A 23,018-nucleotide genomic window follows, 5' to 3' on the forward strand; every position below is an offset into this window, starting at 1 on the left:
TAGCTTGCAGGTGTGCAGGGGAGACCGGCAGCCTAAGGCTAATATGGGGCTTATAGAAGTAGGTTGCAAGTGTGCAGGGCTGAACGCGGTATCCACCGCCGTTTTGAAGCTTCCAAAACAGCGGCGGATACCGCGTTCAGCCCTGCACACTTGCAACCTACTTCTATAAGCCCCATATTAGCCTTAGTAGCATAGTAGCATCACATTACCAGACCCCAATCAGAGGACAATAAAACCTTCACTGCTTATCTATGAACTGCTCTAATATTTATGGCCATAACTGTCTATCACTCCCCCATAATGATAGCTCTGCTTCACGTCACTTGTCTTATCTATTGCATTTTTTCTGTGCTGTGTTGTGTATAAATATGATTCTTCAGATTTTGTATTAGTCTATGCCTGATGAAGAGACCTGAGTAGTCTCGAAAGCTTACAATGTGTTACCATCTCTTCAGTTAGCCAGTAAAAGGTATCAACCACTGAGGACTCTCAATTCTGAATATTTTGCTGGTATTAGACATTTTTGTTGATAAGTTACATTTAGCATATTTCTTACAGGGGCAGCCACGGTCAGATGACAGATACCCTTTAAACAGGTTATTTCTGTGTTCATTGATGGTTATTGTCTAATAGAGCTTGTAAAATCAAGCACTTTTCCAATTTACTGCTTCTTCAAATTTGCAGCCGTTCTTGAGATATTAATACTTTTCTTTTCTTGACAGCTCGTTGCCTAGAAGACCGACCACCACACACGTCTTGCTTATAAGCACTGCTCTGAAAATGGCCAGGGTTTAGGACATAACAGCGCGCTTCTGCTTCAAAACAATGCTTACAATCGCAATAGAAAAGAGTTTGTAAGCGCTGCACATGTTCTTCTGTCTGGCAGCGCTGGTCGGTCTCCAAGGCAAAGAGCTGTTAAATAACAGAAAAGCGCTAATATCTCAAGAACGGTTGAACGTTTTACCAAGCAGTAAATTGCAAAATGGCTTCTATCAACAAGCTCTATCTGACAATACCCATATATGAAAGTAAGAATAACCCATTTAATATATTTTTTTAAAGAAGACGTTGTCGAGATAGTCTAGAAAAGTGAAGAGTAGGTAACCTGTGAATAGTGATAGCTATAGTAGTAGCTACCGCTATATGGTCATTGTATGGCGGTAATATAGCAATGTCTTCTTCTGAGGGGCCCACTGTATGTGCGTTACCCGATATTGGGGACCACTCAGATGGGTTAAGACCCCCATTTGGTGTGCCTCTGTCTGCCCCTGACAGGTCGAACACCATAAGAAGCCGCGGCCCCATGTCCGAGCAGCCGTTTTGACAGGGTGATCTGCGAGGACCTGTTGCTAGGCATCCCCTTACATGGCAGACAACTTCTGTGGCAGGAGGCCATCTTGGTTGTCACCCAGCTCATTTTTAGAACCCAATTACCCCCATAAAATAGCAAGAAAAGAATTGCCACAGATGGGAAATATGGAAGGACTTTTATTTATAACTTTTTATTATTTTAAGGCAAATTCTTGATGACAATTCTGTGTGTACTTATGTCATGTTTCTGTGAGTAACATCTAGGCGTGGAGATTCCTCAGCAATGCCTCACAAGTGCACTCCATATAATAACATGAGCCAATACTTTATGCTGGAGACGAACGTGTCGGTTTGTCGACGCAGACACCTGGCAGGAGAAAAGGGCGGGAACTGTCTCTCTCAGGGTGTGGGGGGAACATTGGGTGTGGTAGGTGGCGTCAGCTCGAAGTGGGCGAGTCCTGAGTAGTTCTAGCGGGAGGCTTCTATACCGTCTCCTATTGGCTTACAGTCTAGGTGGGCGTGTTTCTGCCGGAGTAGTGCTCTGCCATTGGCCGGCGCTGTTGAGGAGAGTGAGTAGACGCTGTGGTGGTGGAGGACGTACATTACGCATGCGCATTCGGCGCTGATCCCAGGAGAGGAGAGCAACCCGAGGCTCTCACACACCGGAGAGACCCCCTCACGTATCACAGTCACTAGCTGCAGCCTCTCTGTTATCTCCGGACCGCCATGGTGGACTATCACATGACCGGCGGCGGGGCGCCCTGCAACATGACGCAAGATGGCAGATACATGGAGCAAGAGGAAGACTGGGACAGGGACCTGCTGCTCGACCCGGCCTGGGAGAAACAGCAACGCAAGGTAACTGCTACCTGTGTGTAGTGCGTGTGCCTGCCTGCCTGCCTGTCACTGCAGAGCCTGCCCCTTCGCTGCAACCTGTAGAGTCCAACTGTGCACCAACTACACCAGGCACAGAGGGGCAGTGACCGAGCTCTGCTGGGAGCTGTAGTTCCCCCTGACCTGAGGAGTCCTAGTTCTGTTATACATCCTATATGGCCTTCTATATGTGGCCGGAGCCTGTGTATAACTTATATAGGTGTGATCACGTCCTATATATAATTATGTCCTGTGTATATGTTGTATACAGGGGGCAGTGTAGGTGTGTGCAGGGCTGTATATAATATATATGCACGTATGATCAAGTCCTGTGTATATATTGTATACAGGGGGGCAGTGTGAGAGTGTGCAAGGCTGTATGTATATACACACATGTATGATCACGTCCTGTGTATATACTGTATACAGGGGGCAGTGTGAGAGTGTGCAGGGCTGTATGTATATACACACATGTATGATCACTCACTGTGTATATACTGTATACAGGGGGCAGTGTGAGCGTGTGCCGGGCTGTATATCATTAAAAAAATAAATATATATATATATATATATATATATATATATATGATCACGTCCTGTGTATATACTGTATACGGGGGGCAGTGTGAGCGTGTGCCGGGCTGAATATCATTAAAATATATATATATATATACACACACGTATGATCCCGTCCTGTGTATATGGTGTGTGCAGGGCTGTATATAATATATATACATGTATGATCACGCACTGTATATATACTGTATACAGGGGGCAGTGTGAGTGTCTGCATGGCTGTATACAATATATACACAAGTATCATATCCAGTGTATATACTGTATACAGGGGGTAGTATGAATGCGTGCAGAGCTGTATATACTATAATATATACACATGTAGGATCATATCCTGTGTATGCAGGGCTGTATGTAATATGTATATTCGCACACATATATGATCACGTCCTGTGTATATACTGTGTGCAGGGATGTATATAACTTGTATGATCACATGCTGTGTATATACTATATACAGGGGGCAGTAAGAGTGCATGCAGGGCTGTATATAATATAAATATATTTATGATCAAGGCCTGTGTATATACTATGTACAGGGAGCAGTGTGATCACGTTCAGGGCTGTATATAAAATATATAACTTTGTGTGATCATGTCCTGTGTATATACTATATACAGGGGGCAGTATGTGCACGGCTGTCCATAACATATATGCATGTGTATGATCACGTCCTGTGTGTGTACTATATACAGGGTGCGATATGAGCTGCTGCAGTGCTGTACGTAGCGTATGTACACATGCATGAGCGCCTGCGGGACTATACGTAGCGTATGTACAGCCTGCGGGGCTGTATGTACTTGTGTGATCACGTCCTGTGTATATATTCTATAGAGGGGGCAGTATGAGCGCATGCAGGGCTGTATATACTGTATACAAGGGGCAGTATGACTTTGCAGGGCTGCTTGTAACTTATGCACTTATGTGTTATCATATCCTGTGTATATACAAGTGATTGAGCAGGGTGCAGTACTGTATATACTTGTATGGTTACGTCCTGTGTATATACTACATATATGGGGCAGTATGAACACATACAGGGCTGTATGTAACTTATACACTTATTGTCATATGCTGTGTATATACAGGGGAATGAATGAGCGGGGGGGGGGGGGGGGAAGTGTTGTATACACTTGTGTTCACATCCATTATATATACTATATACAGGGATCTGTGTGATCACATCCTGTGTATATACTCTATATGAAGGGGGCAGTATGAACGGCATGCAGGGCTGTATAATAACGTATGTGTGCGAATATATCAGAAGACAGCAATGATAATAGATGTGGCAGTGCCAAGTGACAGCAACATCAGGAAGAAGAAATATAAGAAGCTGAAGAAATACCAGGGTTCTAAGGAGAACTGGAGAAGATGTGGAAGGTGAAGGCGACAGTGATTCCAGTGGTGGTAGGAGCACTTGGAGCAGTGACCCCTAAGTTGGAAGAATGGATACAACAGATCCCAGGAGCAACATCTGAACTCTGTGTCCAGAAAAGCTCAATGCTGGGAACAACTAAGATCCTGCGTAGAACCCTCAAACTTCCAGGCCTCGGGTAGAGGACCCGAGAATGGGCAACAAAGACCACCCTCATTGAGGGGTGAGAAGGAAGTTTTTATATGTGTGTATATATATGTATGTGTGTATATACAGTTAGGTCCATATATATTTGGACAGAGACAACATTTTTCTAGTTTGGTTCTAGACACTACCACAATGAATTTTAAACAAAACAATTCAGATGGTCAGACTTTCAGCTTTCATTTGAGGGTATCCACATTAAAATTGGATGAAGGGTTTAGGAGTTTCAGTTCCTTAACATGTGCCACCCTTGTTTTTAAAGGGACCAAAAGTAATTGGACAGTTGACTCCAAGGCTATTTCATGGACAGGTGTGGGCAATCCCTTCGTTATGTCATTCTCAATTAAGCAGATAAAAGGCCTGGAGTTGATTTGAGGTGTGCTTGCATTTGGAAGGTTTTGCTGTGAAGGAAACATGCAGTCAAAGAAGCTCTCCATGCAGGTGAAACAAACCATCCTTAGGCTGTGTGCCCACGATGCGATTTTTTTTTTTAAGCGTTTTTGCCGCAATTTTCGGCGCGAAAATGCTGCGAAAACATTTAAAAATCTTGTGTATGACGCACCCCATGCATTCCTATGGCATTCCGGACATGCTGTGCTAATGCTGCGCTTTTTATCGCGGCGATATCGCATCGCAGAAAAAATCGCAGCATGATCATTCTTTTGTGCGGAATAGCAAAGAATTGCTGCGATTCCGCACCCATAGGAATGCATGAGAATCGCTTACTTCCCGCATGTGGCTATGCCCACCATGCGGGAAGTTAAGCATCTCATGTGCGGTTGGTACCCACGGTGTGGAGGAGAGGAGACTGTCCTCCAGGCCCTGGGTACCATACCCCTGTAAAAAAAAAAAAAAAAAAAAATCGGGGTATATTTACCTTCCGACGTCCCGCGCTGCACTCCCGGGCCACAGCGTTTCCAGTAATGCCTTGCAGCAAGGTCCTGTGATGACGTAGTCTCGCGTGACTCTAGCGGTCTCGCGAGATCGCTATAGTAACGCGAGACCAACGTCATCACAGGTCTCGCAAGGCATCGCTGGGAACGCTGAGGCCCGGGATGGCAGCGCGGGACGTCGGAAGGTAAATATACCCCGATTTTTTTTTTTTTTTTATTTATTTTTTTTTATCATTTTTAACATTTTATCTTTTACTATTGATGCCGCGGCCTTAATAGTAAAAAGCTGGTCACACTTGTCAAACACTATGTTTGATGAGTGTGACCAACCTGTCAATCACTTTCCAAGCGATGCTTCAAATCGCTTGGAAAGTGCTTGAGAAAATCGCGAACAGAATCGCAGTGAAATCGCGCTGCAAAAACGCGCGATTTCTGGGAAGGAGTCCGGTTTTCATTGAGCGTTTTAAAACCTAAAGCTGCAAAAACAGAAAAAACCCATCCGAGAAATTGCTACAACATTAGGAGTGGCAAAATCTACAGTTTGGTACATCCTCAGCAAAAAAAGCACTGGTGAACTCATCAATGCAAAAAGACCTGGGCGCCCACGGAAGACAACAATGGTGGATGATGGCAGAATAATCTCCATGAACCCCTTCACAACAGCCAGCCAACCAATGAACAACACTCTCCAGGAGGTAGGCGTATCAATATCCAAATCTACCATAAAGAGAAGACTGCATGAAAGTAAATACAGATAGTTCACTGCAGGGGGCAAGCCACTCATAAGCATCAAGAATCAAAAGGTTAGACTGGACTTTGCTAAAAAAAAACATCTAAAAAAGCCAGCACAGTTCTGGAAGAACATTCTTTGGACAGATGAAACTAAGATCAACCTCTACCAGAATGATGGAAAGAGAAAAGTATGGCGAAGGCGTGGTACAGCTCATGATCCAAAGCATACCACATCTGTAAAACACGGCAGAGGCAGTGTGATGGCTTGGGCATGCATGGCTGCCAGTGGCACTGGGTCACTAGTGTTTATTGATGATGTGACACAGGACAGAAGCAGCCGAATGAATTCTGAGGTATTCAGAGCCATACTGTGTGCTCAGATCCAGCCAAATGCAGCCAAACTGATTGGTCGTCGTTTCATACTACAGATGGACAATGACCCAAAACATAAAGCCAAAGCAACCCAGGAGTTTATTAAAGCAAAGAAGTGGAATATTCTTGAATGGCCAAGTCAGTCACCTGATCTCAACCCAATTGAGCATGCATTTCACTTGTTAAAGACTAAACTTCAGACAGGCCCACAAACAAACAGCAACTGAAAACCACCGCAGTGAAGGCCCGGCAGAGCATCAAAAAGGAGGAAACAGTGTCTGGTGATGTCCATGAGTTCAAGACTTCAGTCAGTCATTGCCAACAAAGGGTTTTCAACCAAGTACTAGAAATGAGCATTTAATTTACAATTATTTAATCTGTCCAATTACTTTTGGTCCCTTTAAAAACAGGGTGGCACATGTTAAGGAGCTGAAACTCCTAAACTCTTCATCCAATTTTAATGTGGATACCCTCAAATGAAAGCTGAAAGTCTGAACTTCAACTGCATCTGAATTGTTATGTTTAAAATTCATTGTGGTAATGTCTAGAACCAAAACTAGATAAATGTTCTGTCCAAATATATATATGGACCTAACTGTGTGTGTATATGTATATAATATATTGTCCTGTTTCTATACTCTGTACAGTGGCCTGTATGAGCATGTACGGGGCTGTATATGACTTCTATACACTTCTGTATAATCACGTCCTATAAACAGCGGTATGTATGGGTGCAAGACTGTTTATAACTTGTGTGTATTATGTCCTGTGTATATACTATATACAAGGGAATAAATGAGCGGGGTCCAAGGTTGTATACTCGTACAACTTTTATGATCACATCCTGTGTATATACTATGTACAGGGGTGTGTATGGCTGCAGTGCAGGGTTGTTTATAACCTATGAGTTATACGTGTATGATGACGTACTGTGCATGAGTGTGCAGGACTGTATATGACTTGTATATTAATGCAAGTACTGGGTCTGTACGATTTGTTGGATTGGACTTTGGTACAATTTGGTGCCACAACCTTGTTGACCTCCATGAAGCAATACTTCTGGCTTTTTGGATAAGTTGGGGGCTATGACACCTGCAGTTTACACCCTAGCCTTGCAGCTACCCCCCCCCCCCTATAAGTATTAAATAGAATTCAACCAAACCTACCAATATTTGTGAGGTTGGCCATCCATCCAATGTACATGAGGGCCTCCAGTCTGTTCCCCGGCAGATAAATGTTGAGATATAATGATCGAGTTGTTGGAATTTGATCGCCTAACCTTTTTGCCAAGACTATTTTCAGTGTGATGGCTGTCATCTGAATGATAGTTAGCAGACCACTCTAATGTGTGTGGCCAGCTTTAATCTGAACTGTGGTGGTCTCCAACCTGCAAAACTACATTTCTAATAAATATGCAATAGCCAGATGTCGTAAAGGCATACTGGGAGTTGTAGTTTCGAAACTGCTGCAAATTGGAGCTTTATGATCTACTTGTATATTAGATCATACATTATTGATCACAGAGGCTGTTGGGGCATGCTGGGAGTTGTAGTTTTGCAACAGCTCAAAGGCGGCCTAAACCATACAGCAGTCGTCTCAACCTACTGCCCTTTAGCTGTTCCAAAACTACAAGGCCGGGGTCACACTGGCGAGGAATATGGCTGAGTGAGAGGCGCTAAAAGCACGCATTAGACACGGACAAATGATTCTCTATGGGGTCCCTCGCACCAGGTATATACAGTGCCTACAAGTAGTATTCAACCCCCTGCAGATTTAGCAGGTTTACACATTCGGAATTAACTTGGCATTGTGACATTTGGACTGTAGATCAGCCTGGAAGTGTGAAATGCACTGCAGCAAAAAAGAATGTTATTTCTTTGTTTAATTTTTTTTTAAATTGTGAAAAGTTTATTCAGAGGGTCATTTATTATTAAACCCCTCAAACCACCAGAATTCTGTTTGGTTCCCCTAAAGTATTAAGAAGTATTTCAGGCACAAAGAACAATGAGCTTCACATGTTTGGATTAATTATCTCTTTTTCCAGCCTTTTCTGACTATTTAAGACCTTCCCCAAACTTGTGAACAGCACTCATACATGGTTAACATGGGAAAGACAAAGGAGCATTCCAAGGCCATCAGAGACAAGATCGTGGAGGGTCACAAGGCTGGCAAAGGGTACAAAACCCTTTCCAAGGAGTTGGGCCTACCTGTCTCCACTGTTGGGAGCATCATCCGGAAGTGGAAGGCTTATGGAACTACTGTTAGCCTTCCACGGCCTGGACAGCCTTTGAAAGTTTCCTCCCGTGCCGAGGCCAGGCTTGTCCGAAGAGTCAAGGCTAACCCAAGGACAACAAGGAAGGAGCTCCGGGAAGATCTCATGGCAGTGGGGACATTGGTTTCAGTCAATACCATAAGTAACGTACTCCACCGCAATGGTCTCCGTTCCAGACGAGCCCGTAAGGTACCTTTACTTTCAAAGCGTCATGTCAAGGCTCGCCTACAGTTTGCTCATGATCACTTGGAAGACTCTGAGACAGACTGGTTCAAGGTTCTCTGGTCTGATGAGGCCAAGATCGAGATCTTTGATGCCAACCACACACGTGACGTTTGAAGACTGGATGGCACTGCATACGACCCCAAGAATACCATCCCTACAGTCAAGCATGGTGGTGGCAGCATCATGCTGTGGGGCTGTTTCTCAGCCAAGGGGCCTGGCCATCTGGTCCACATCCATGGGAAGATGGATAGCACGGCCTACCTGGAGATTTTGGCCAAGAACCTCCGCTCCTCCATCAAGGATCTTAAGATGGGTCGTCATTTCATCTTCCAACAAGACAACGACCCAAAGCACACAGCCAAGAAAACCAAGGCCTGGTTCAAGAGGGAAAAAATCAAGGTGTTGGAGTGGCCTAGTCAGTCTCCTGACCTTAACCCAATTGAAAACTTGTGGAAGGAGCTCAAGATTAAAGTCCACATGAGACACCCAAAGAACCTAGATAACTTGGAGAAGATCTGCATGGAGGAGTGGGCCAAGATAACTCCAGAGACCTGTGCCGGCCTGATCAGGTCTTATAAAAGACGATTATTAGCTGTAATTGCAAACAAGGGTTATTCCACAAAATATTAAACCTAGGGGTTGAATAATAATTGACCCACACTTTTATGTTTAAAATTGATTAAAATTTAACTGAGCAACATAACTTTTTGGTTTGTAAGATTTATGCATCTGTTAATAAATCCTGCTCTTGTGTGAAGTTTGAAGGCTCTAACTTATTTGCATCTTATCAAACCTGCTAAATCTGCAGGGGGTTGAATACTACTTGTAGGCACTGTATTTCTCATCCGTATTCTACGCTCCGTGCCAATCGCAGCATGCTGCGATTGTCAGTGTACTACGGCCGTAGTACGCCAATGCGAGTCTATGGGTGCGCAAAAAATACGCATTACACACGGACCAGACTTGTGACTTGCGAGAAATACGCACCAGGTGTCTTTTAGCAAAGCCGGAAATTCAGTGCGCTATACAGTAAACTCACACTGACAGTTTTAATAAAGAAACCAAAGAATAGATATAGAATATATATATATATATATATATATATATATATATATATATATATGTGTGTGTATATGTCTATATCTATTATTTGGTTTCTGTTAGAAACCCTGTCATTGGGCTCCATTATATGTCCATTTTGCAAGCCTGCGAGAAAATCTCACCATACGGATGCCATACGGATTACATACGGACATGCGCAAAATACGCGACCACACCTTGATTACGGATGACATACGGAGCACTATTTAGGGGCCATTCATCCGTATTACGCATGTAAAATACTGACCGTGTTTTGCGTCGGTTAGTGTGACCCCGGCCCAACTCCCATCATGCCGTGGCAACTTCTGGACTGAGGTAAGATATTGTCTGTATGATCCCAGCAGTGGTATCTAAGGCCTGTTTCACACTTCCGTTTTTGACGATCAGTCAAAATCCGCCGATGTTGCAAAAAAACGGATCCGCCATTTTTTTTGGCAGATCCGTTTTTTTTTTTTTCCCCCATTGATTTGCATTACCGGCGGATCTTGACGGATGGCCATCCGTTGGATCCGTCATATTTTTTGCGTCCGCTGAGATGCCTGGACGGACCATGCAACGTTTTTTGTGCTGCAGGATCCGTATTTTTATAGTGCGCATGCCCGGAGGAATGAAAACAGGCGGAAATTTTAACCCTGAAATCATTTCTGGCGGACAGAAAAATTCCCCCTCCCCTCCCCCCCCCCCCCTTTAAAATTCTTCATTCGGGGGATCCGTCAAAAAAAGGTCCAGTGGCATCCGTTCGCATCAGTTACCAACGGATCCGCTTTCCGCCATTTTGGCGGATTTTAACTGACACGAAAAAACTGATGTTTGAAACGGGCCTAACCTGTGCTTTTCCAGCTGCAAATTACATCTACAGATCCCAGGCAGCGCTGCCAGACATGTTGGGTGTATTATCTAAATATATTATGTTCCTGTTGGCTGAAAATAAACTTTTAATTATGTTACACCTAACTTTTTTTTTTTTTTTAACAAAGTCATAGAGGGACACCCCAAAAAGTTAATCTGCTGTCCATACCTGAGACCTGCAGTATGGCCTCTGCCAGTGATCTTTACTACATTGTAACATTTCACTTGTGGTATCTACATGTAATACAGTTACAGTATGTTACATTTTATGTACAGTGGGGAAAAAAAGTATTTAGTCAGTCAGCAATAGTGCAAGTTCCACCACTTAAAAAGATGAGAGGCGTCTGTAATTTACATCATAGGTAGACCTCAACTATGGGAGACAAACTGAGAAAAAAAAATCCAGAAAATCACATTCTGTTTTTTTTTTTTTTTCATTTTATTTGCATATTATGGTGGAAAATAAGTATTTGGTCAGAAACAAGCAATCAAGATTTCTGGCTCTCACAGACCTGTAACTTCTTTAAGAGTCTCCTCTTTCCTCCACTCATTACCTGTAGTAATGGCACCTGTTTAAACTTGTTATCAGTATAAAAAGACACCTGTGCACACCCTCAAACAGTCTGACTCCAAACTCCACTATGGTGAAGGCCAAAGAGCTGTCAAAGGACACCAGAAACAAAATTGTAGCCCTGCACCAGGCTGGGAAGACTGAATCTGCAATAGCCAACCAGCTTGGAGTGAAGAAATCAACTGTGGGAGCAATAATTAGAAAATGGAAGACATACAAGACCACTGATAATCTCCCTCGATCTGGTGCTCCACGCAAAATCCCACCCCGTGGGGTCAGAATGATCACAAGAACGGTGAGCAAAAATCCCAGAACCACGCGGGGGGACCTAGTGAATGAACTGCAGAGAGCTGGGACCAATGTAACAAGGCCTACCATAAGTAACACACTACGCCACCATGGACTCAGATCCTGCAGTGCCAGACGCGTCCCACTGCTTAAGCCTGTACATGTCCGGGCCCGTCTGAAGTTTGCTAGAGAGCATTTGGATGATCCAGAGGAGTTTTGGGAGAATGTCCTATGGTCTGATGAAACCAAACTGGAACTGTTTGGTAGAAACACAACTTGTCGTGTTTGGAGGAAAAAGAATACTGAGTTGCATCCATCAAACACCATACCTACTGTAAAGCATGGTGGTGGAAACATCATGCTTTGGGGCTGTTTCTCTGCAAAGGGGCCAGGACGACTGATCCGGGTACATGAAAGAATGAATGGGGCCATGTATCGTGAGATTTTGAGTGCAAACCTCCTTCCATCAGCAAGGGCATTGAAGATGAAACGTGGCTGGGTCTTTCAACATGACAATGATCCAAAGCACACCGCCAGGGCAACGAAGGAGTGGCTTCGTAAGAAGCATTTCAAGGTCCTGGAGTGGCCTAGCCAGTCTCCAGATCTCAACCCTATAGAAAACCTTTGGAGGGAGTTGAAAGTCCGTGTTGCCAAGCGAAAAGCCAAAAACATCACTGCTCTAGAGGAGATCTGCATGGAGGAATGGGCCAACATACCAATAACAGTGTGTGGCAACCTTGTGAAGACTTACAGAAAACGTTTGACCTCTGTCATTGCCAACAAAGGATATATCACAAAGTATTGAGATGAAATTTTGTTTCTGACCAAATACTTATTTTCCACCATAATATGCAAATAAAATGAAAAAAAAAACCAGACAATGTGATTTTCTGGATTTTTTTTCCCTCAGTTTGTCTCCCATAGTTGAGGTCTACCTATGATGTAAATTACAGACGCCTCTCATCTTTTTAAGTGGTGGAACTTGCACTATTGCTGACTGACTAAATACTTTTTTTCCCCACTGTATGTACTGTATTAGGGGAATACTCAAACCTTCCAGAAAATTGCTTCCAAGTGAAATCTAATGAAGTAGATTCCCTGGGGAAGTTTTTCGTGATGTTACTCATCTTGTTCCGATCTCTGCAGAATATTTGCTCTATGAGGGCTACAAGACCTTTAGCTCTTAAGGCCCTTTTACATTTAGCGATGCACCAGCGATCCGACCCGGTCAGGATCGCTGGTGCATCGCTAAATGATCGCTAGTGAGCTTTCATACAGAAAGATCTCACAGCGACGCAGCGCACGATACTCACCTTTCACACACAGCGATCCTGCGTCCTCCCGCCCGCCTCCACGCGTCGCTGGACGTCACAGCAGGAAGTCTCAGCAGGAAGCGCCCGACGAGAAATGGAGCCGGACATTCTCGCGCGATCAGCGATGAGCAGCGGGGGAGCCGGTCGCTGGTAAGTATCACACATAGCGATATCGCTAGCAATATCGCTATAACGTCACAAAACCAGTGACGTTTTAGTGATATTGCTAGCGATATTGCTTAGTGTAAAACCCCCTTTAGTCTTGATATCATATTAACAATTTAGTATTGACCTATTTAATTCTGGTCTGTCTTTACTGAGGAGCGGTGGATTTGGGAGGGTATATGGGAGCGCTAGGTGGCTTGACAGGGTGTCACAGTGATCTGGAGGGTGTGGCGAGAGATCAGTGAGACATGATTGAGAGTCACGCGTATAAAAATTCACATATATTGCAGCTTTAACGGAGCAATGGGGCTGTCACCTAATCCCAGGGTGGGAGTCAATGATTGTTGCCAAGCCGTCAGTTGTCACGCTGGGCTATGAGACAAGCATGCACTAATGAATACCCTATGTGCAGATGGGTCACAGCCAGGCTCTTTAATGCTCTGCAATCTGGGCTGGGTTCCTTGAAGTCATGGCTGGTAATATGTAATAATAACCCAACGTATAACTAGCTGGTGCATTGTATGTTGTAATGATAAATTGGATCACATGGTTACAGTCCAGGTTAAGGAGCAGGGCTTTGAAGTTTATGCAGGGACCACCTCTTGACACGTGTGGGGGAGCCACGTTTGTACAGTGACACTTGTTCTGTTGTCTGAGGGGAAGGTAAACGTCCATAGGGTTATTTTCAGCTGAATAAACAGGACTGATGACTGTTGATGCTGGATTTCATTTTCCTGAATACCTCCTATTTACGCTTTGGCTTCTATGGTCTCAGCCTGAGCGGGCAGTGTGCTGCATGCACAATTGTGTCCCCTTCTAGTCTCTCTTCTTCCAGGCAGTGAACAGTTTAGTGTGTCCAAACCTGGTTTGCCAGTCGTAAGTGAAACCAGTGACCTATTAACAGAGAGTCTGGAAATCTTTCATGTTTGTACTTTAAATCCCCCCCTTCCCTGACTGGGCACAGTCTTCCTCCTGTCTGAAAGACCTCTTTATGGGGGCTTTCCTAGTGAAGCATAGTTGCCTTTTTGTGGCACACAATGACCACAGATAAGAGCGCTCAGTGTTCACATGCTGACCAGACCTGAATTCTCACATTTTCAGGTTCCTGTCTGCAAGGATTAGTAACATGTAGGATTGTTTGTGCCTCTGGGATAAAGTCCTAGGAGCTAAGATCACTTTCTGGGGCCTCTTGCTCCTGTAAGCTGTTAACCTTGTGCATGCTGGGTCACACCTGTGCACTAGTTTTACCTTTAAAGCAGGAATTGGCACATTACTGGAATGTTTAGGAGCAAGTTCCTGTTTAATGATAATCTGTCAGTGTTTTTACTACCTCTGAGAGCAGCATAATATAGAGGGCAGAGACCTTGATTCCAGCAGTGTATCACTTCCTGCATGATGATGATCACTATTTTCTGTGAATGGTCAGCTCTGTATAACCCTGCCCACATCACTGGATGCTTTCTGCCTATGCACAGTGTACACAGCAAGCTGTCAATCAGTGGTGGCTACACAGTTTAAGAATATGGAAGACTAATTTAACAGCTCTCTAGTGATAATCTTTTGCTGATAAAACAGTGGTTTAATGAAATCTAGAGCAGGCAGCACAGTAAGAGACACATCGCTGTAATCTGAGCCTCTTTCTCTACATTATGCTGCTCTCAGATTAGGCAAAAACCCGATGACCGATTCTCTTGAATGGTCAGCCTTCAAAACTTACTAGAGGCAGTGCTTGCTTGTTGGATTGGCTCCTTCATGCTTGGGCTTCATGCCAATAGCTGTACTGCCATTATCGTATTCCAATATAACTAATAACGATCAGAAAGGTAGGAGCCCTGTGTTATCCCTAGGTATGAAGTTCAGGACTCCAATTTCACCTATTCTCTTCTTAGGGTGTGTGCACACGCTGCGGAATCCGCTGCGGATTAATCCGCACGGATTTTGCAAAAACCGCAGATAATCCGCAGGTCAAAAGACCTGCGGATTATCTGCGGTTTTGCCTGCGGTTTGGTCCTGCGGATTCACTATCTCCACAATGGTGGAGATAGGAACCCGCAGCGGTTTCCGCAGAAAGAATTGCATGTCAGTTCTTTCTGCGGATTCAAAAACCGCAGCAAATCCGCGCGGTTTTTTCCGCAGCGTCGGCACAGCGGTTTTTTTTCCCCATTCATTTGAATGGTACTGTACACCGCAGCTAAAGCTGCTGCGGGTCCGCAGCGGCCAAAACCGCTGCGGAAATGCAGCGGAATCCGCAGCGTGTGCACGTACCCTTAGATGTCTGACTTATATGTTGCATACATGCACCAGCACATTCTGCATCAGTCCCCGACCACGATTGAGAGAATTTAGTAGAAAAGCCAATCAGCCTGGCAGTGTTTTTGGAGTAAGACACAACCTGTGCAAATATAGCTACTCCATGGACACATCCTATGGACATATAGTAGTGGTTCGTTCACCTGTTTAACCCATTTTGTGCTGAGCCGACAGCTAGGCATGTCCTTTGCACATAGCACAGTGCCAGGTTCAGTCGTGGACTTGTACTTTTAACCTTCTAGCTGTTTAATCATTAACAGGTTTCATCATGGCCCTGTCAGTGGAATAGGTTAATGAGTCTTGCATTTGCTCGGTAGAGAATAGGTTAGTGAGTCTTGCATTCGCCAACTTATGCAAGCAGTGATGGTTTAACTCTTGACTTGCTCTTTGGATGATGCCCTTGTGTTTGCTTTGGCCTCCTGTTCAGCCACAACTATTTTTCTCCTTCATGTGGCTAATTCTGAATCTATAATGGCCACTTAATTGGCTAGTTTGTAGCATAAGTCATCAGGCACCATATGATGCTTACTACTATTTCTATATCAGTGCCCTACAATGGGAGACAGAAGGTAACGGCAGTCATTTGCATTCTTTAGACTCCTGAGCTTTAATATAGTCTCTGTGATAGATGGAAACTGCAGCGCAGTATCAGATCCTTTCCTTGATTGACGTTGGCATAGCCTGCTGAGATCCTGACAGCATAATGATGTCCATTGGGTTCCACTATCTTGTTGGTCGTTCTAATTGGAAAAGTATCACAGAACATGGTACCTTTTTTTTTTTTTTTTTTTTTTTTTTTTTTTTTAAATTTTTCTTGATTCTGCAGCAGATCAAGGCAAAAAAGTTGTTCAGAACTGCAAGAAAGCCAACATGATCTTCAAAATATCTTTAAGAAAACCGTCAAATGGCATGGTAGTCACCGCAGAGATGATGACTAAATATTGACTTGACTGCAAAAAAAAAAAATCAAACGCACTTCAAGATTGTTCTTTTAATAATGCAGTTTTCTGAAATCTTAGTCTATGGTATCCTTTTTCATTAATTAGTGGCTAGAGTAACTGACAACTGCTGTAACCCAAATTGGATTATGAAAAATGTCAGTTTTCAGCCCTGTTTATCAGGTCTACAGATCACACGTTAATCCATTGTGTTTTCATGCTTCGTTTGTATATCTGCCTCTTATTTATTTTGTCCTGGTAACCCACCTCCTCTGAAAAGAGGTTTGCGACCCTCTGTAGTTTAATATAGGGTCGTATAAATTCCCAAGGTTAGTTATTCCCATTTTTGTGGCATCTTCTTGTCAAGATTGCAGCTTGTTCCCCAGAAAACCACCCTAGGGAGGTAACCAGTAGCCTGAAAATAGACTGTGCCGGAAAGTTGCTTGCTCATAATGTGTCTTTGTGTTTCTCCTATTGGCAGGTCTAGTAATATGAACATCTGTGAAGCAGGCTTAGGTGTGTACACAGGACACTATGTCCTCAGAAGCTTGCAGTCTAGAAAATGCCCCCTCCTGTGCCAATAACCCTGCACTCTATTGAGTCCTTTTCTTGAGGAAGGTGTTCAGAGCAGTGCTTAATTTACTGCTGCAAAAGGCCAAGTTTTCCTGTGGTTTTCACTGTTTCGTTCCCTCGGGTTGCTGGACAGGAATCTCAGCTATGCACTTTTTTTAAACGGCCAAGTAGAAATTGTGTGCGCCCTTTGCTTGTTTTCCCAAACTTCCACAAACCAGATATACACGCTGTGCCAGTAAAGATGCGTTTACATTTTCTATTCCCGATCCAAACTCTCAGCCGACTTATCACTATAATTAGTGTTTCCCAGACTGCTGCACATGAGAAGAGAAAAGGGAATGTCTTGCTGTAGCCCCCATTCCCTTCTGCAAACCTGGCTGCCATCAGCTTTTTCCTTTCTGTTATTGCTGTGGGTGTAATATTGGTGTTTGCTCCAACTTGTGGCTGGATATGAGCCAGCTAAGAAACACAAGATGCATTTGAAGGCTGTATTGTGTTAATAGCCCAGGCTGGAGCCTGAAGGATGTGGAGACAGGGGGGGGGGGGTTGCTTGGACCACTGTAACTAGGGGAGTCCTGACTATCATTTATACTAACAATCAGGCATGTTCATAAGATACTTTTGTTTTTGAGGTTATCCTACCACTCCAGGAATTTGTGTGTATAAAAGTCTCATCTAGCTAAATATAATTTAGTAGCACCCCAAGTTATTTAAGTCCATGCAGATCTCGCGCTCACGCATAGGGCGCTTTTATATTTCTGTAACAGCGCCCCTCTTGACCATGGGCTGCAACTGGAATTGCAGCACAATTCGTTATTTTGAGCAATGCGATATAACCGGCTCATGAACATTTGTAGTGCCGTTTTTTGAAAAAAAATAGCCACTCCTTTAAACAGTAAATAAATTAAAAAAATTATGTACTGCATGGAACTTCATGAAACTTTGCAAATCACTTATTAGGTTTTTGTTTTTTTTTCTTCATTCCCCTACAAATAATTGCATGTGCCATGTTTTCCCAAAAATAATACAGGGTCTTTATATTGTTTTTTTGCACTTTTTTTTTTTCCATGAAAATCCCACATTTATCATTAAGTAAAAATAACATTTATTCAAATATAATCCTGTCATCAGGCACCCACATACTGTATATGTGTATAACACTCACTCTGCACATATGGAACATTCCAGCCTAGTTCCTTCAAAGTTAAAGAACCTTTGACAATGACATGTTCACATGACCGTGATGTCATTAGGCTGGTTTTACACTTGCCGTGTTTTTTGCGGGCCGTATGGCCGTGATTTCTGCGGTATCTTGCAAAAACGGGCTGCCAAAAACCTTCACGGATTGCCATTTTTCCCTATTTTAAACAATTGCTGGGAAAAATACGGGGTACCGCAAAAACAAGCTACCGTTGTTTTTGCGGTACCATTGAAATGCATTGTGGCCGTGTCCGTAAGTCGTGAAAATTATCGAGCAAGCTCGATATTTTTTCACTGTCGCAAATACGTCCCTCACGGCCATATGGAGCACGGCCCTCCTACTAATTTTTGTAGGCCGATTTTGTGTCTCCATAGGAATCTATTGGGGCTGCAAAAACGAGGTAAGGCTGTGTACCCACGTTGCGGATTGTATGCGTTTTTGCCACGTTTTTCGCCGCGAAAACACATACAGAACGCACCCAATGCATTCCTATGACATTCCGCACATGCTGTGCTAATGCTGTTTTTCCCCGCGGCGGAATCGCATCGTGGAAAAAAACGCAGCATGTTCATTCTTTTTGCGGAATCTCGGCGATTCTGCACACATAGGAATGCATTTATCCACTTTCTTTTCGCCTGGCTGTGCCCACCATGTGCAAAGTGAGCAGAAAATGTGTGGATGGTACCCACGGTCTGGAGGAGAGGAGACTGTCCTCCAGGCCTGGGTACCATATCCCTGTGAAAAAAAAATTAAAATAAAAAATCGGGTTATATTCACCTTCCGGCGTCCCGCGCAGCCTTACCGATGCTCCAGCCAGCTCCCGTTCCCAGTAATGCCTTGCGGCAAGGACCTGTGATGACGTGTGGTCTCGCGAGACCGCTACGTCATCAAAGGTCTCACAAGGCATCGCTGGGAACGGGAGCATCGCTGAGGCCTGGGAACGCTGTGCGGGATGCCGGAAGGTGAGAATATCACGATTTTTTTTTTTTTTTTTTTTTTTTTTTTTTTTTAAATAAGGCAGCCTGAATAGTAAAAAGTTGGTCACACTCGTCAAACACTGTTTGACGAGTGTGACCAACCTGTCAATCACATTCCAAGCGATGCTTCAAATCGCTTGGAATGCGCTTGAATTTCGCACGCGAAAATCGCATGAAAAACGCATGCGAATTAGCCTGGGCTTACAGAGTGACCTCGATCGCTGGTCACTCTGTAACTAAGGCTTATTTTTGGATTAGGGCTTATATTTCAAAGATAATACCAAAATCCTGTAAAATCATGCTAGGGCTTATTTTTGTGGAAACACGATAAGTGGTTTCCATACCCCTACTTTTCCCAAATCTATTTTCTGGCCTTCAACTGCTATATCAGTATCTACTCATTTAGAGTACTGATGCTGGCAGTGATTGGTCAGCTCCGCACGGATGCCAAATTCGCACATCTGGGTGTCCACGATCACATTATGGACTGGCTGCGGACCCCCTGATCTGAACTTGATATCCTCATATTATGCCTGAGACTGTCCAGTTCGGATCAGAAGATCTGTGGCTGTTTGGTGCTTCATGGTCCGTACTATGACCATGACACTGATGTGTGATTGTAGCATAATTCTGGGGGTAGCTGCTGCAGGAGACTGAGTGAGTTTATCAGCGCAGTGGAGGAGACATGTGCTGACCCATCACTGCTAGCATCTGTACTCTACATGAGTACGTTCTGATATAAATGCAGCTAAAGAATGGATAAAAGCAGGGGTATGGAAGCCGCTTGCCTTTCACAGGAATGAAGACAAGTCCCATAATTGATTTTCAAAGTTTGATAATTTTGTCCCACATGGAAAGTTATATAAAAAAGTTAGCAAAGTTAATCTCTTGTGGGTATGAATGGTCCTAACTTGCTTTCTATATATTCCTACAATCACCAGGCCATAGTCGCGTCTCGCTCCGAGCCAGTCTAATTCTTCTCCATTCCTAAAATGCTCTAACCACAATGTCATTTAACCCTTTCGCGCCTGAGCCTGTTTTTACCTTCGTGACCAGGCCAATTTTTTCAATTCTGACCAGTGTCACTTTATGAGGCCATAACTCTAGAACGCTTCAACGGATCCTGCTGATTCTGACATTGTTTTCTCATGACATATTGTACTTCAGGATAGTGGTAAAATTTCTTAGATATGAACTGCGCTTATATGTTAAAAAAATCGAAATTTGGCAAAAATTTTGAAAATTTTGCAATTTTCAAACTTTTAATTTTTATGCCCTTAAATCAGAGTGATATCGCACAAAATAGTTAATAAATAACATTTCCCACATGTCTACTTTACATCTGCACAATTTTGGAAACATAATTTTTTTTTTTTTGGAAGTTATAAGGGTTAAAAGTTGACCAGCGATTTCTCATTTTTACAACAAAATTTACAACACCATTTTTTTTTTAGGGACCACCTCACATTTGAAGTGAGTTTGGGGGGTCAATATGACAGAAAATACCCAAAAGTGACACCATTCTAAAAACTGCACCTCTCAATGTACTCAAAACCACATTCAAGAAGTTTATTAACCCTTTAGGTGCTTCACATGAATGAATGGAATGTGGAAGGAAAAAATAAACATTTAACTTTTTTTCACAAACATTTTACTTCAGAACCATTTTTTTTTTATTTTCACAAGTGTAAAAACAGAAAATGAACCACAAAATTTTTTGTGCAATTTCTCCCAAATACGCCGATACCCCGTATGTGGGGCTAAACCACTGTTTGAGCACACTGCAGAGCTCAGAAAGGAAGGAGTGCCGTTTGACTTTTTCAATGCAGAATTGGCTGGAATTGAGATAGGACGCCATGTCGCATTTGGAGAGCCCCTAATGTGCCTAAACAGTGGAAACCCCCACAAGTGACCCCATTTTGGAAACTAGACCCCTTAAAGAACTTATCTAGATGTGTCGTGAGCACTTTGAACCCCCAAGTGCTTCACAGAAGTTTATAACGTAGAGCCATGAAAATAAAAAATCATTTTTGTTCCACAAACATGATCTTTTAGCCCCCAATTTTTTATTTTCACAAGGGTAACAGGAGAAATTGGACCCCAAAAGTTGTTGTCCAATTTGTCCTGAGTACACTGGTACCCCATATGTGGAAGAAAACTACTGTTTGGGCACACGGTGGGGATCGGAAGGGAAGTAGTGACGTTTTGGAATGCAGACTTTGATGGAATGGTCTGCGGGTGTCATGTCGCGTTTGCAGAGCCCCTGATGTGCCTAAACAGTGGAAATCCTCCACAAGTGACCCCTTTTTGGAAACTAGACCCCCCCAAGGAACTTATCTAGATGTGTGGTGAGCACTTTGAACCCCCAAGTGTTTCACTAAAGTTTATAATGTGAAAATAAAAAAATCATTTTTTTTCCACAAAAATGAACTTTTAGCTCCCAATTTTTATTTTCACAAGGGTAACAAGAGAAATTGGACCCTAAGAGTTGTTGTCCAATTTGTCCTGAGTACGCTGGTACCCCACATGTGGGGGACCACTGTTTGGGCACACGGTGGGGCTCGGAAGGAAATTGGACCCTAAGAGTTGTTGTCCAATTTGTCCTGAGTACGCTGGTACCCCACATGTGGGGGACCACTGTTTGGGCACACGGTGGGGCTCGGAAGGGAAGTAGTGACGTTCTGGAATGCAGACTTTGATGGAATGGTCTGCGGGCGTCATATTGCATTTACAGAGCCCCTGATGTACCTAAACAGTGGAAACCCCCAATTCGAATTCCAACCCTAGCCGTAGCCCTAGCCGTAGCCCTAGCCCTAGCCTGCCTACCTGCTTTTTTTTTTTATTTTTTTTTTTATTTTTGTGTTTTTTATTATTTGTATTTTTGACTCATAGTAACGCCACTTCTCCTCTGATCTCACACTGGCAGATGATCAGAGGAGAAGCAGCGTTACTATGTGACAAGATCGCTGCCCGGCACATAGTAACGCCACTTCTCCTCTGATCTCACACTGACAAGATGATCAGAGGAGAAGCAGCGTTACTGTGTGACAAGATCGCTGCCTGACACAGCTGTGCCAGGCAGCGATCAGCTGTGCCAGGCAGCGATCTAGTCACACTGTAACGCTGCTTCACCTCTGCTCATCTGTCAGCATGAGCTCAGAGGAGAAGTCGCGTTATAATGAGGGAGATTGCCGGGAAACAAGCAGCTTTCCCAGCGAGCTCTCTCATTGGCTGCTGTGACGCGACGTCATCAGGACCTGAACCAATCAGGTCTCGATGACGTCGGGGGTCCCAGCATGCATTGTGCATCGGGATCCCCGCGTTATAAGGTATGAGGGGGTCCCGGGGGGCACAAAACCGCCGACAGTAGATAAACGTCGGCGCTGCACAAAGCCCAGCAAGCGCCAACGTTTATCTACTGTGGGCGGTCGCGAAGAGGTTAAGCAGAAAACTATCTGTACAAAGTGGAGATGAGCATTTAGGGGCATTTAGTTCAGTGCGCCTAATGTTTCTTTCAAAGATTTCATTTAGGGTATGTGCACACGGTGCGTATTCTGCTTAGAAAATTTCCGCGCAGAATTCAATAAATCTGCAGTTCAAATGACCTGCATTTTTCCTGCGGATTTAATGCATTTTTTTGTGCGGTTTTAATGCATGTTTTATGCGGACTTCTAGAATGGAGCAGGTGGAAAACTGCAGCAAAACCGCACAAAAGAAGTGACATGCTGCTTTTTTCATTCCGCACCAAATCTGCGTGGGGAAAAAACGCAGCATGTGCACAGCGGATTTTGTTTCACATAGGCTTTAATGCTACTGTACATCACATGCATTTCTGCTGTGTATACGCAGGGCCAAATCCGCTGCGGATATGCAGCAGAATCCGCACCGTGTGCACA

At 43.8% G+C, this 23,018-nt stretch overlaps 1 protein-coding gene across 4 annotated transcripts in view; it reads left to right on the plus strand.

The window, feature by feature from the left end:
* Positions 1–1,882: 1,882 nt before the first annotated feature.
* Positions 1,883–23,018, plus strand: part of ACTN4 (actinin alpha 4) — a 61,490-nt gene continuing 40,354 nt past the window's right edge. For 2 of the 4 annotated variants that reach the window (XM_073549062.1, XM_073549061.1), the window contains exon 1: positions 1,884–2,169. In XM_073549062.1, coding sequence (XP_073405163.1) covers positions 2,038–2,169 — 132 coding nt within the window. In that variant the 5' untranslated portion in view covers positions 1,884–2,037. Of the gene's footprint in view, positions 2,170–23,018 lie in introns of all 4 variants that reach the window. The other 2 variants (XM_073549063.1, XM_073549060.1) reach the window with 2 other exon arrangements.

The sequence above is a fragment of the Dendrobates tinctorius genome, unplaced genomic scaffold, assembly GCF_039654945.1.
Source record: "Dendrobates tinctorius isolate UK_male_01 unplaced genomic scaffold, ASM3965494v1 ptg000158l, whole genome shotgun sequence".
Taxonomy (NCBI): Eukaryota; Metazoa; Chordata; class Amphibia; order Anura; family Dendrobatidae; genus Dendrobates; species Dendrobates tinctorius.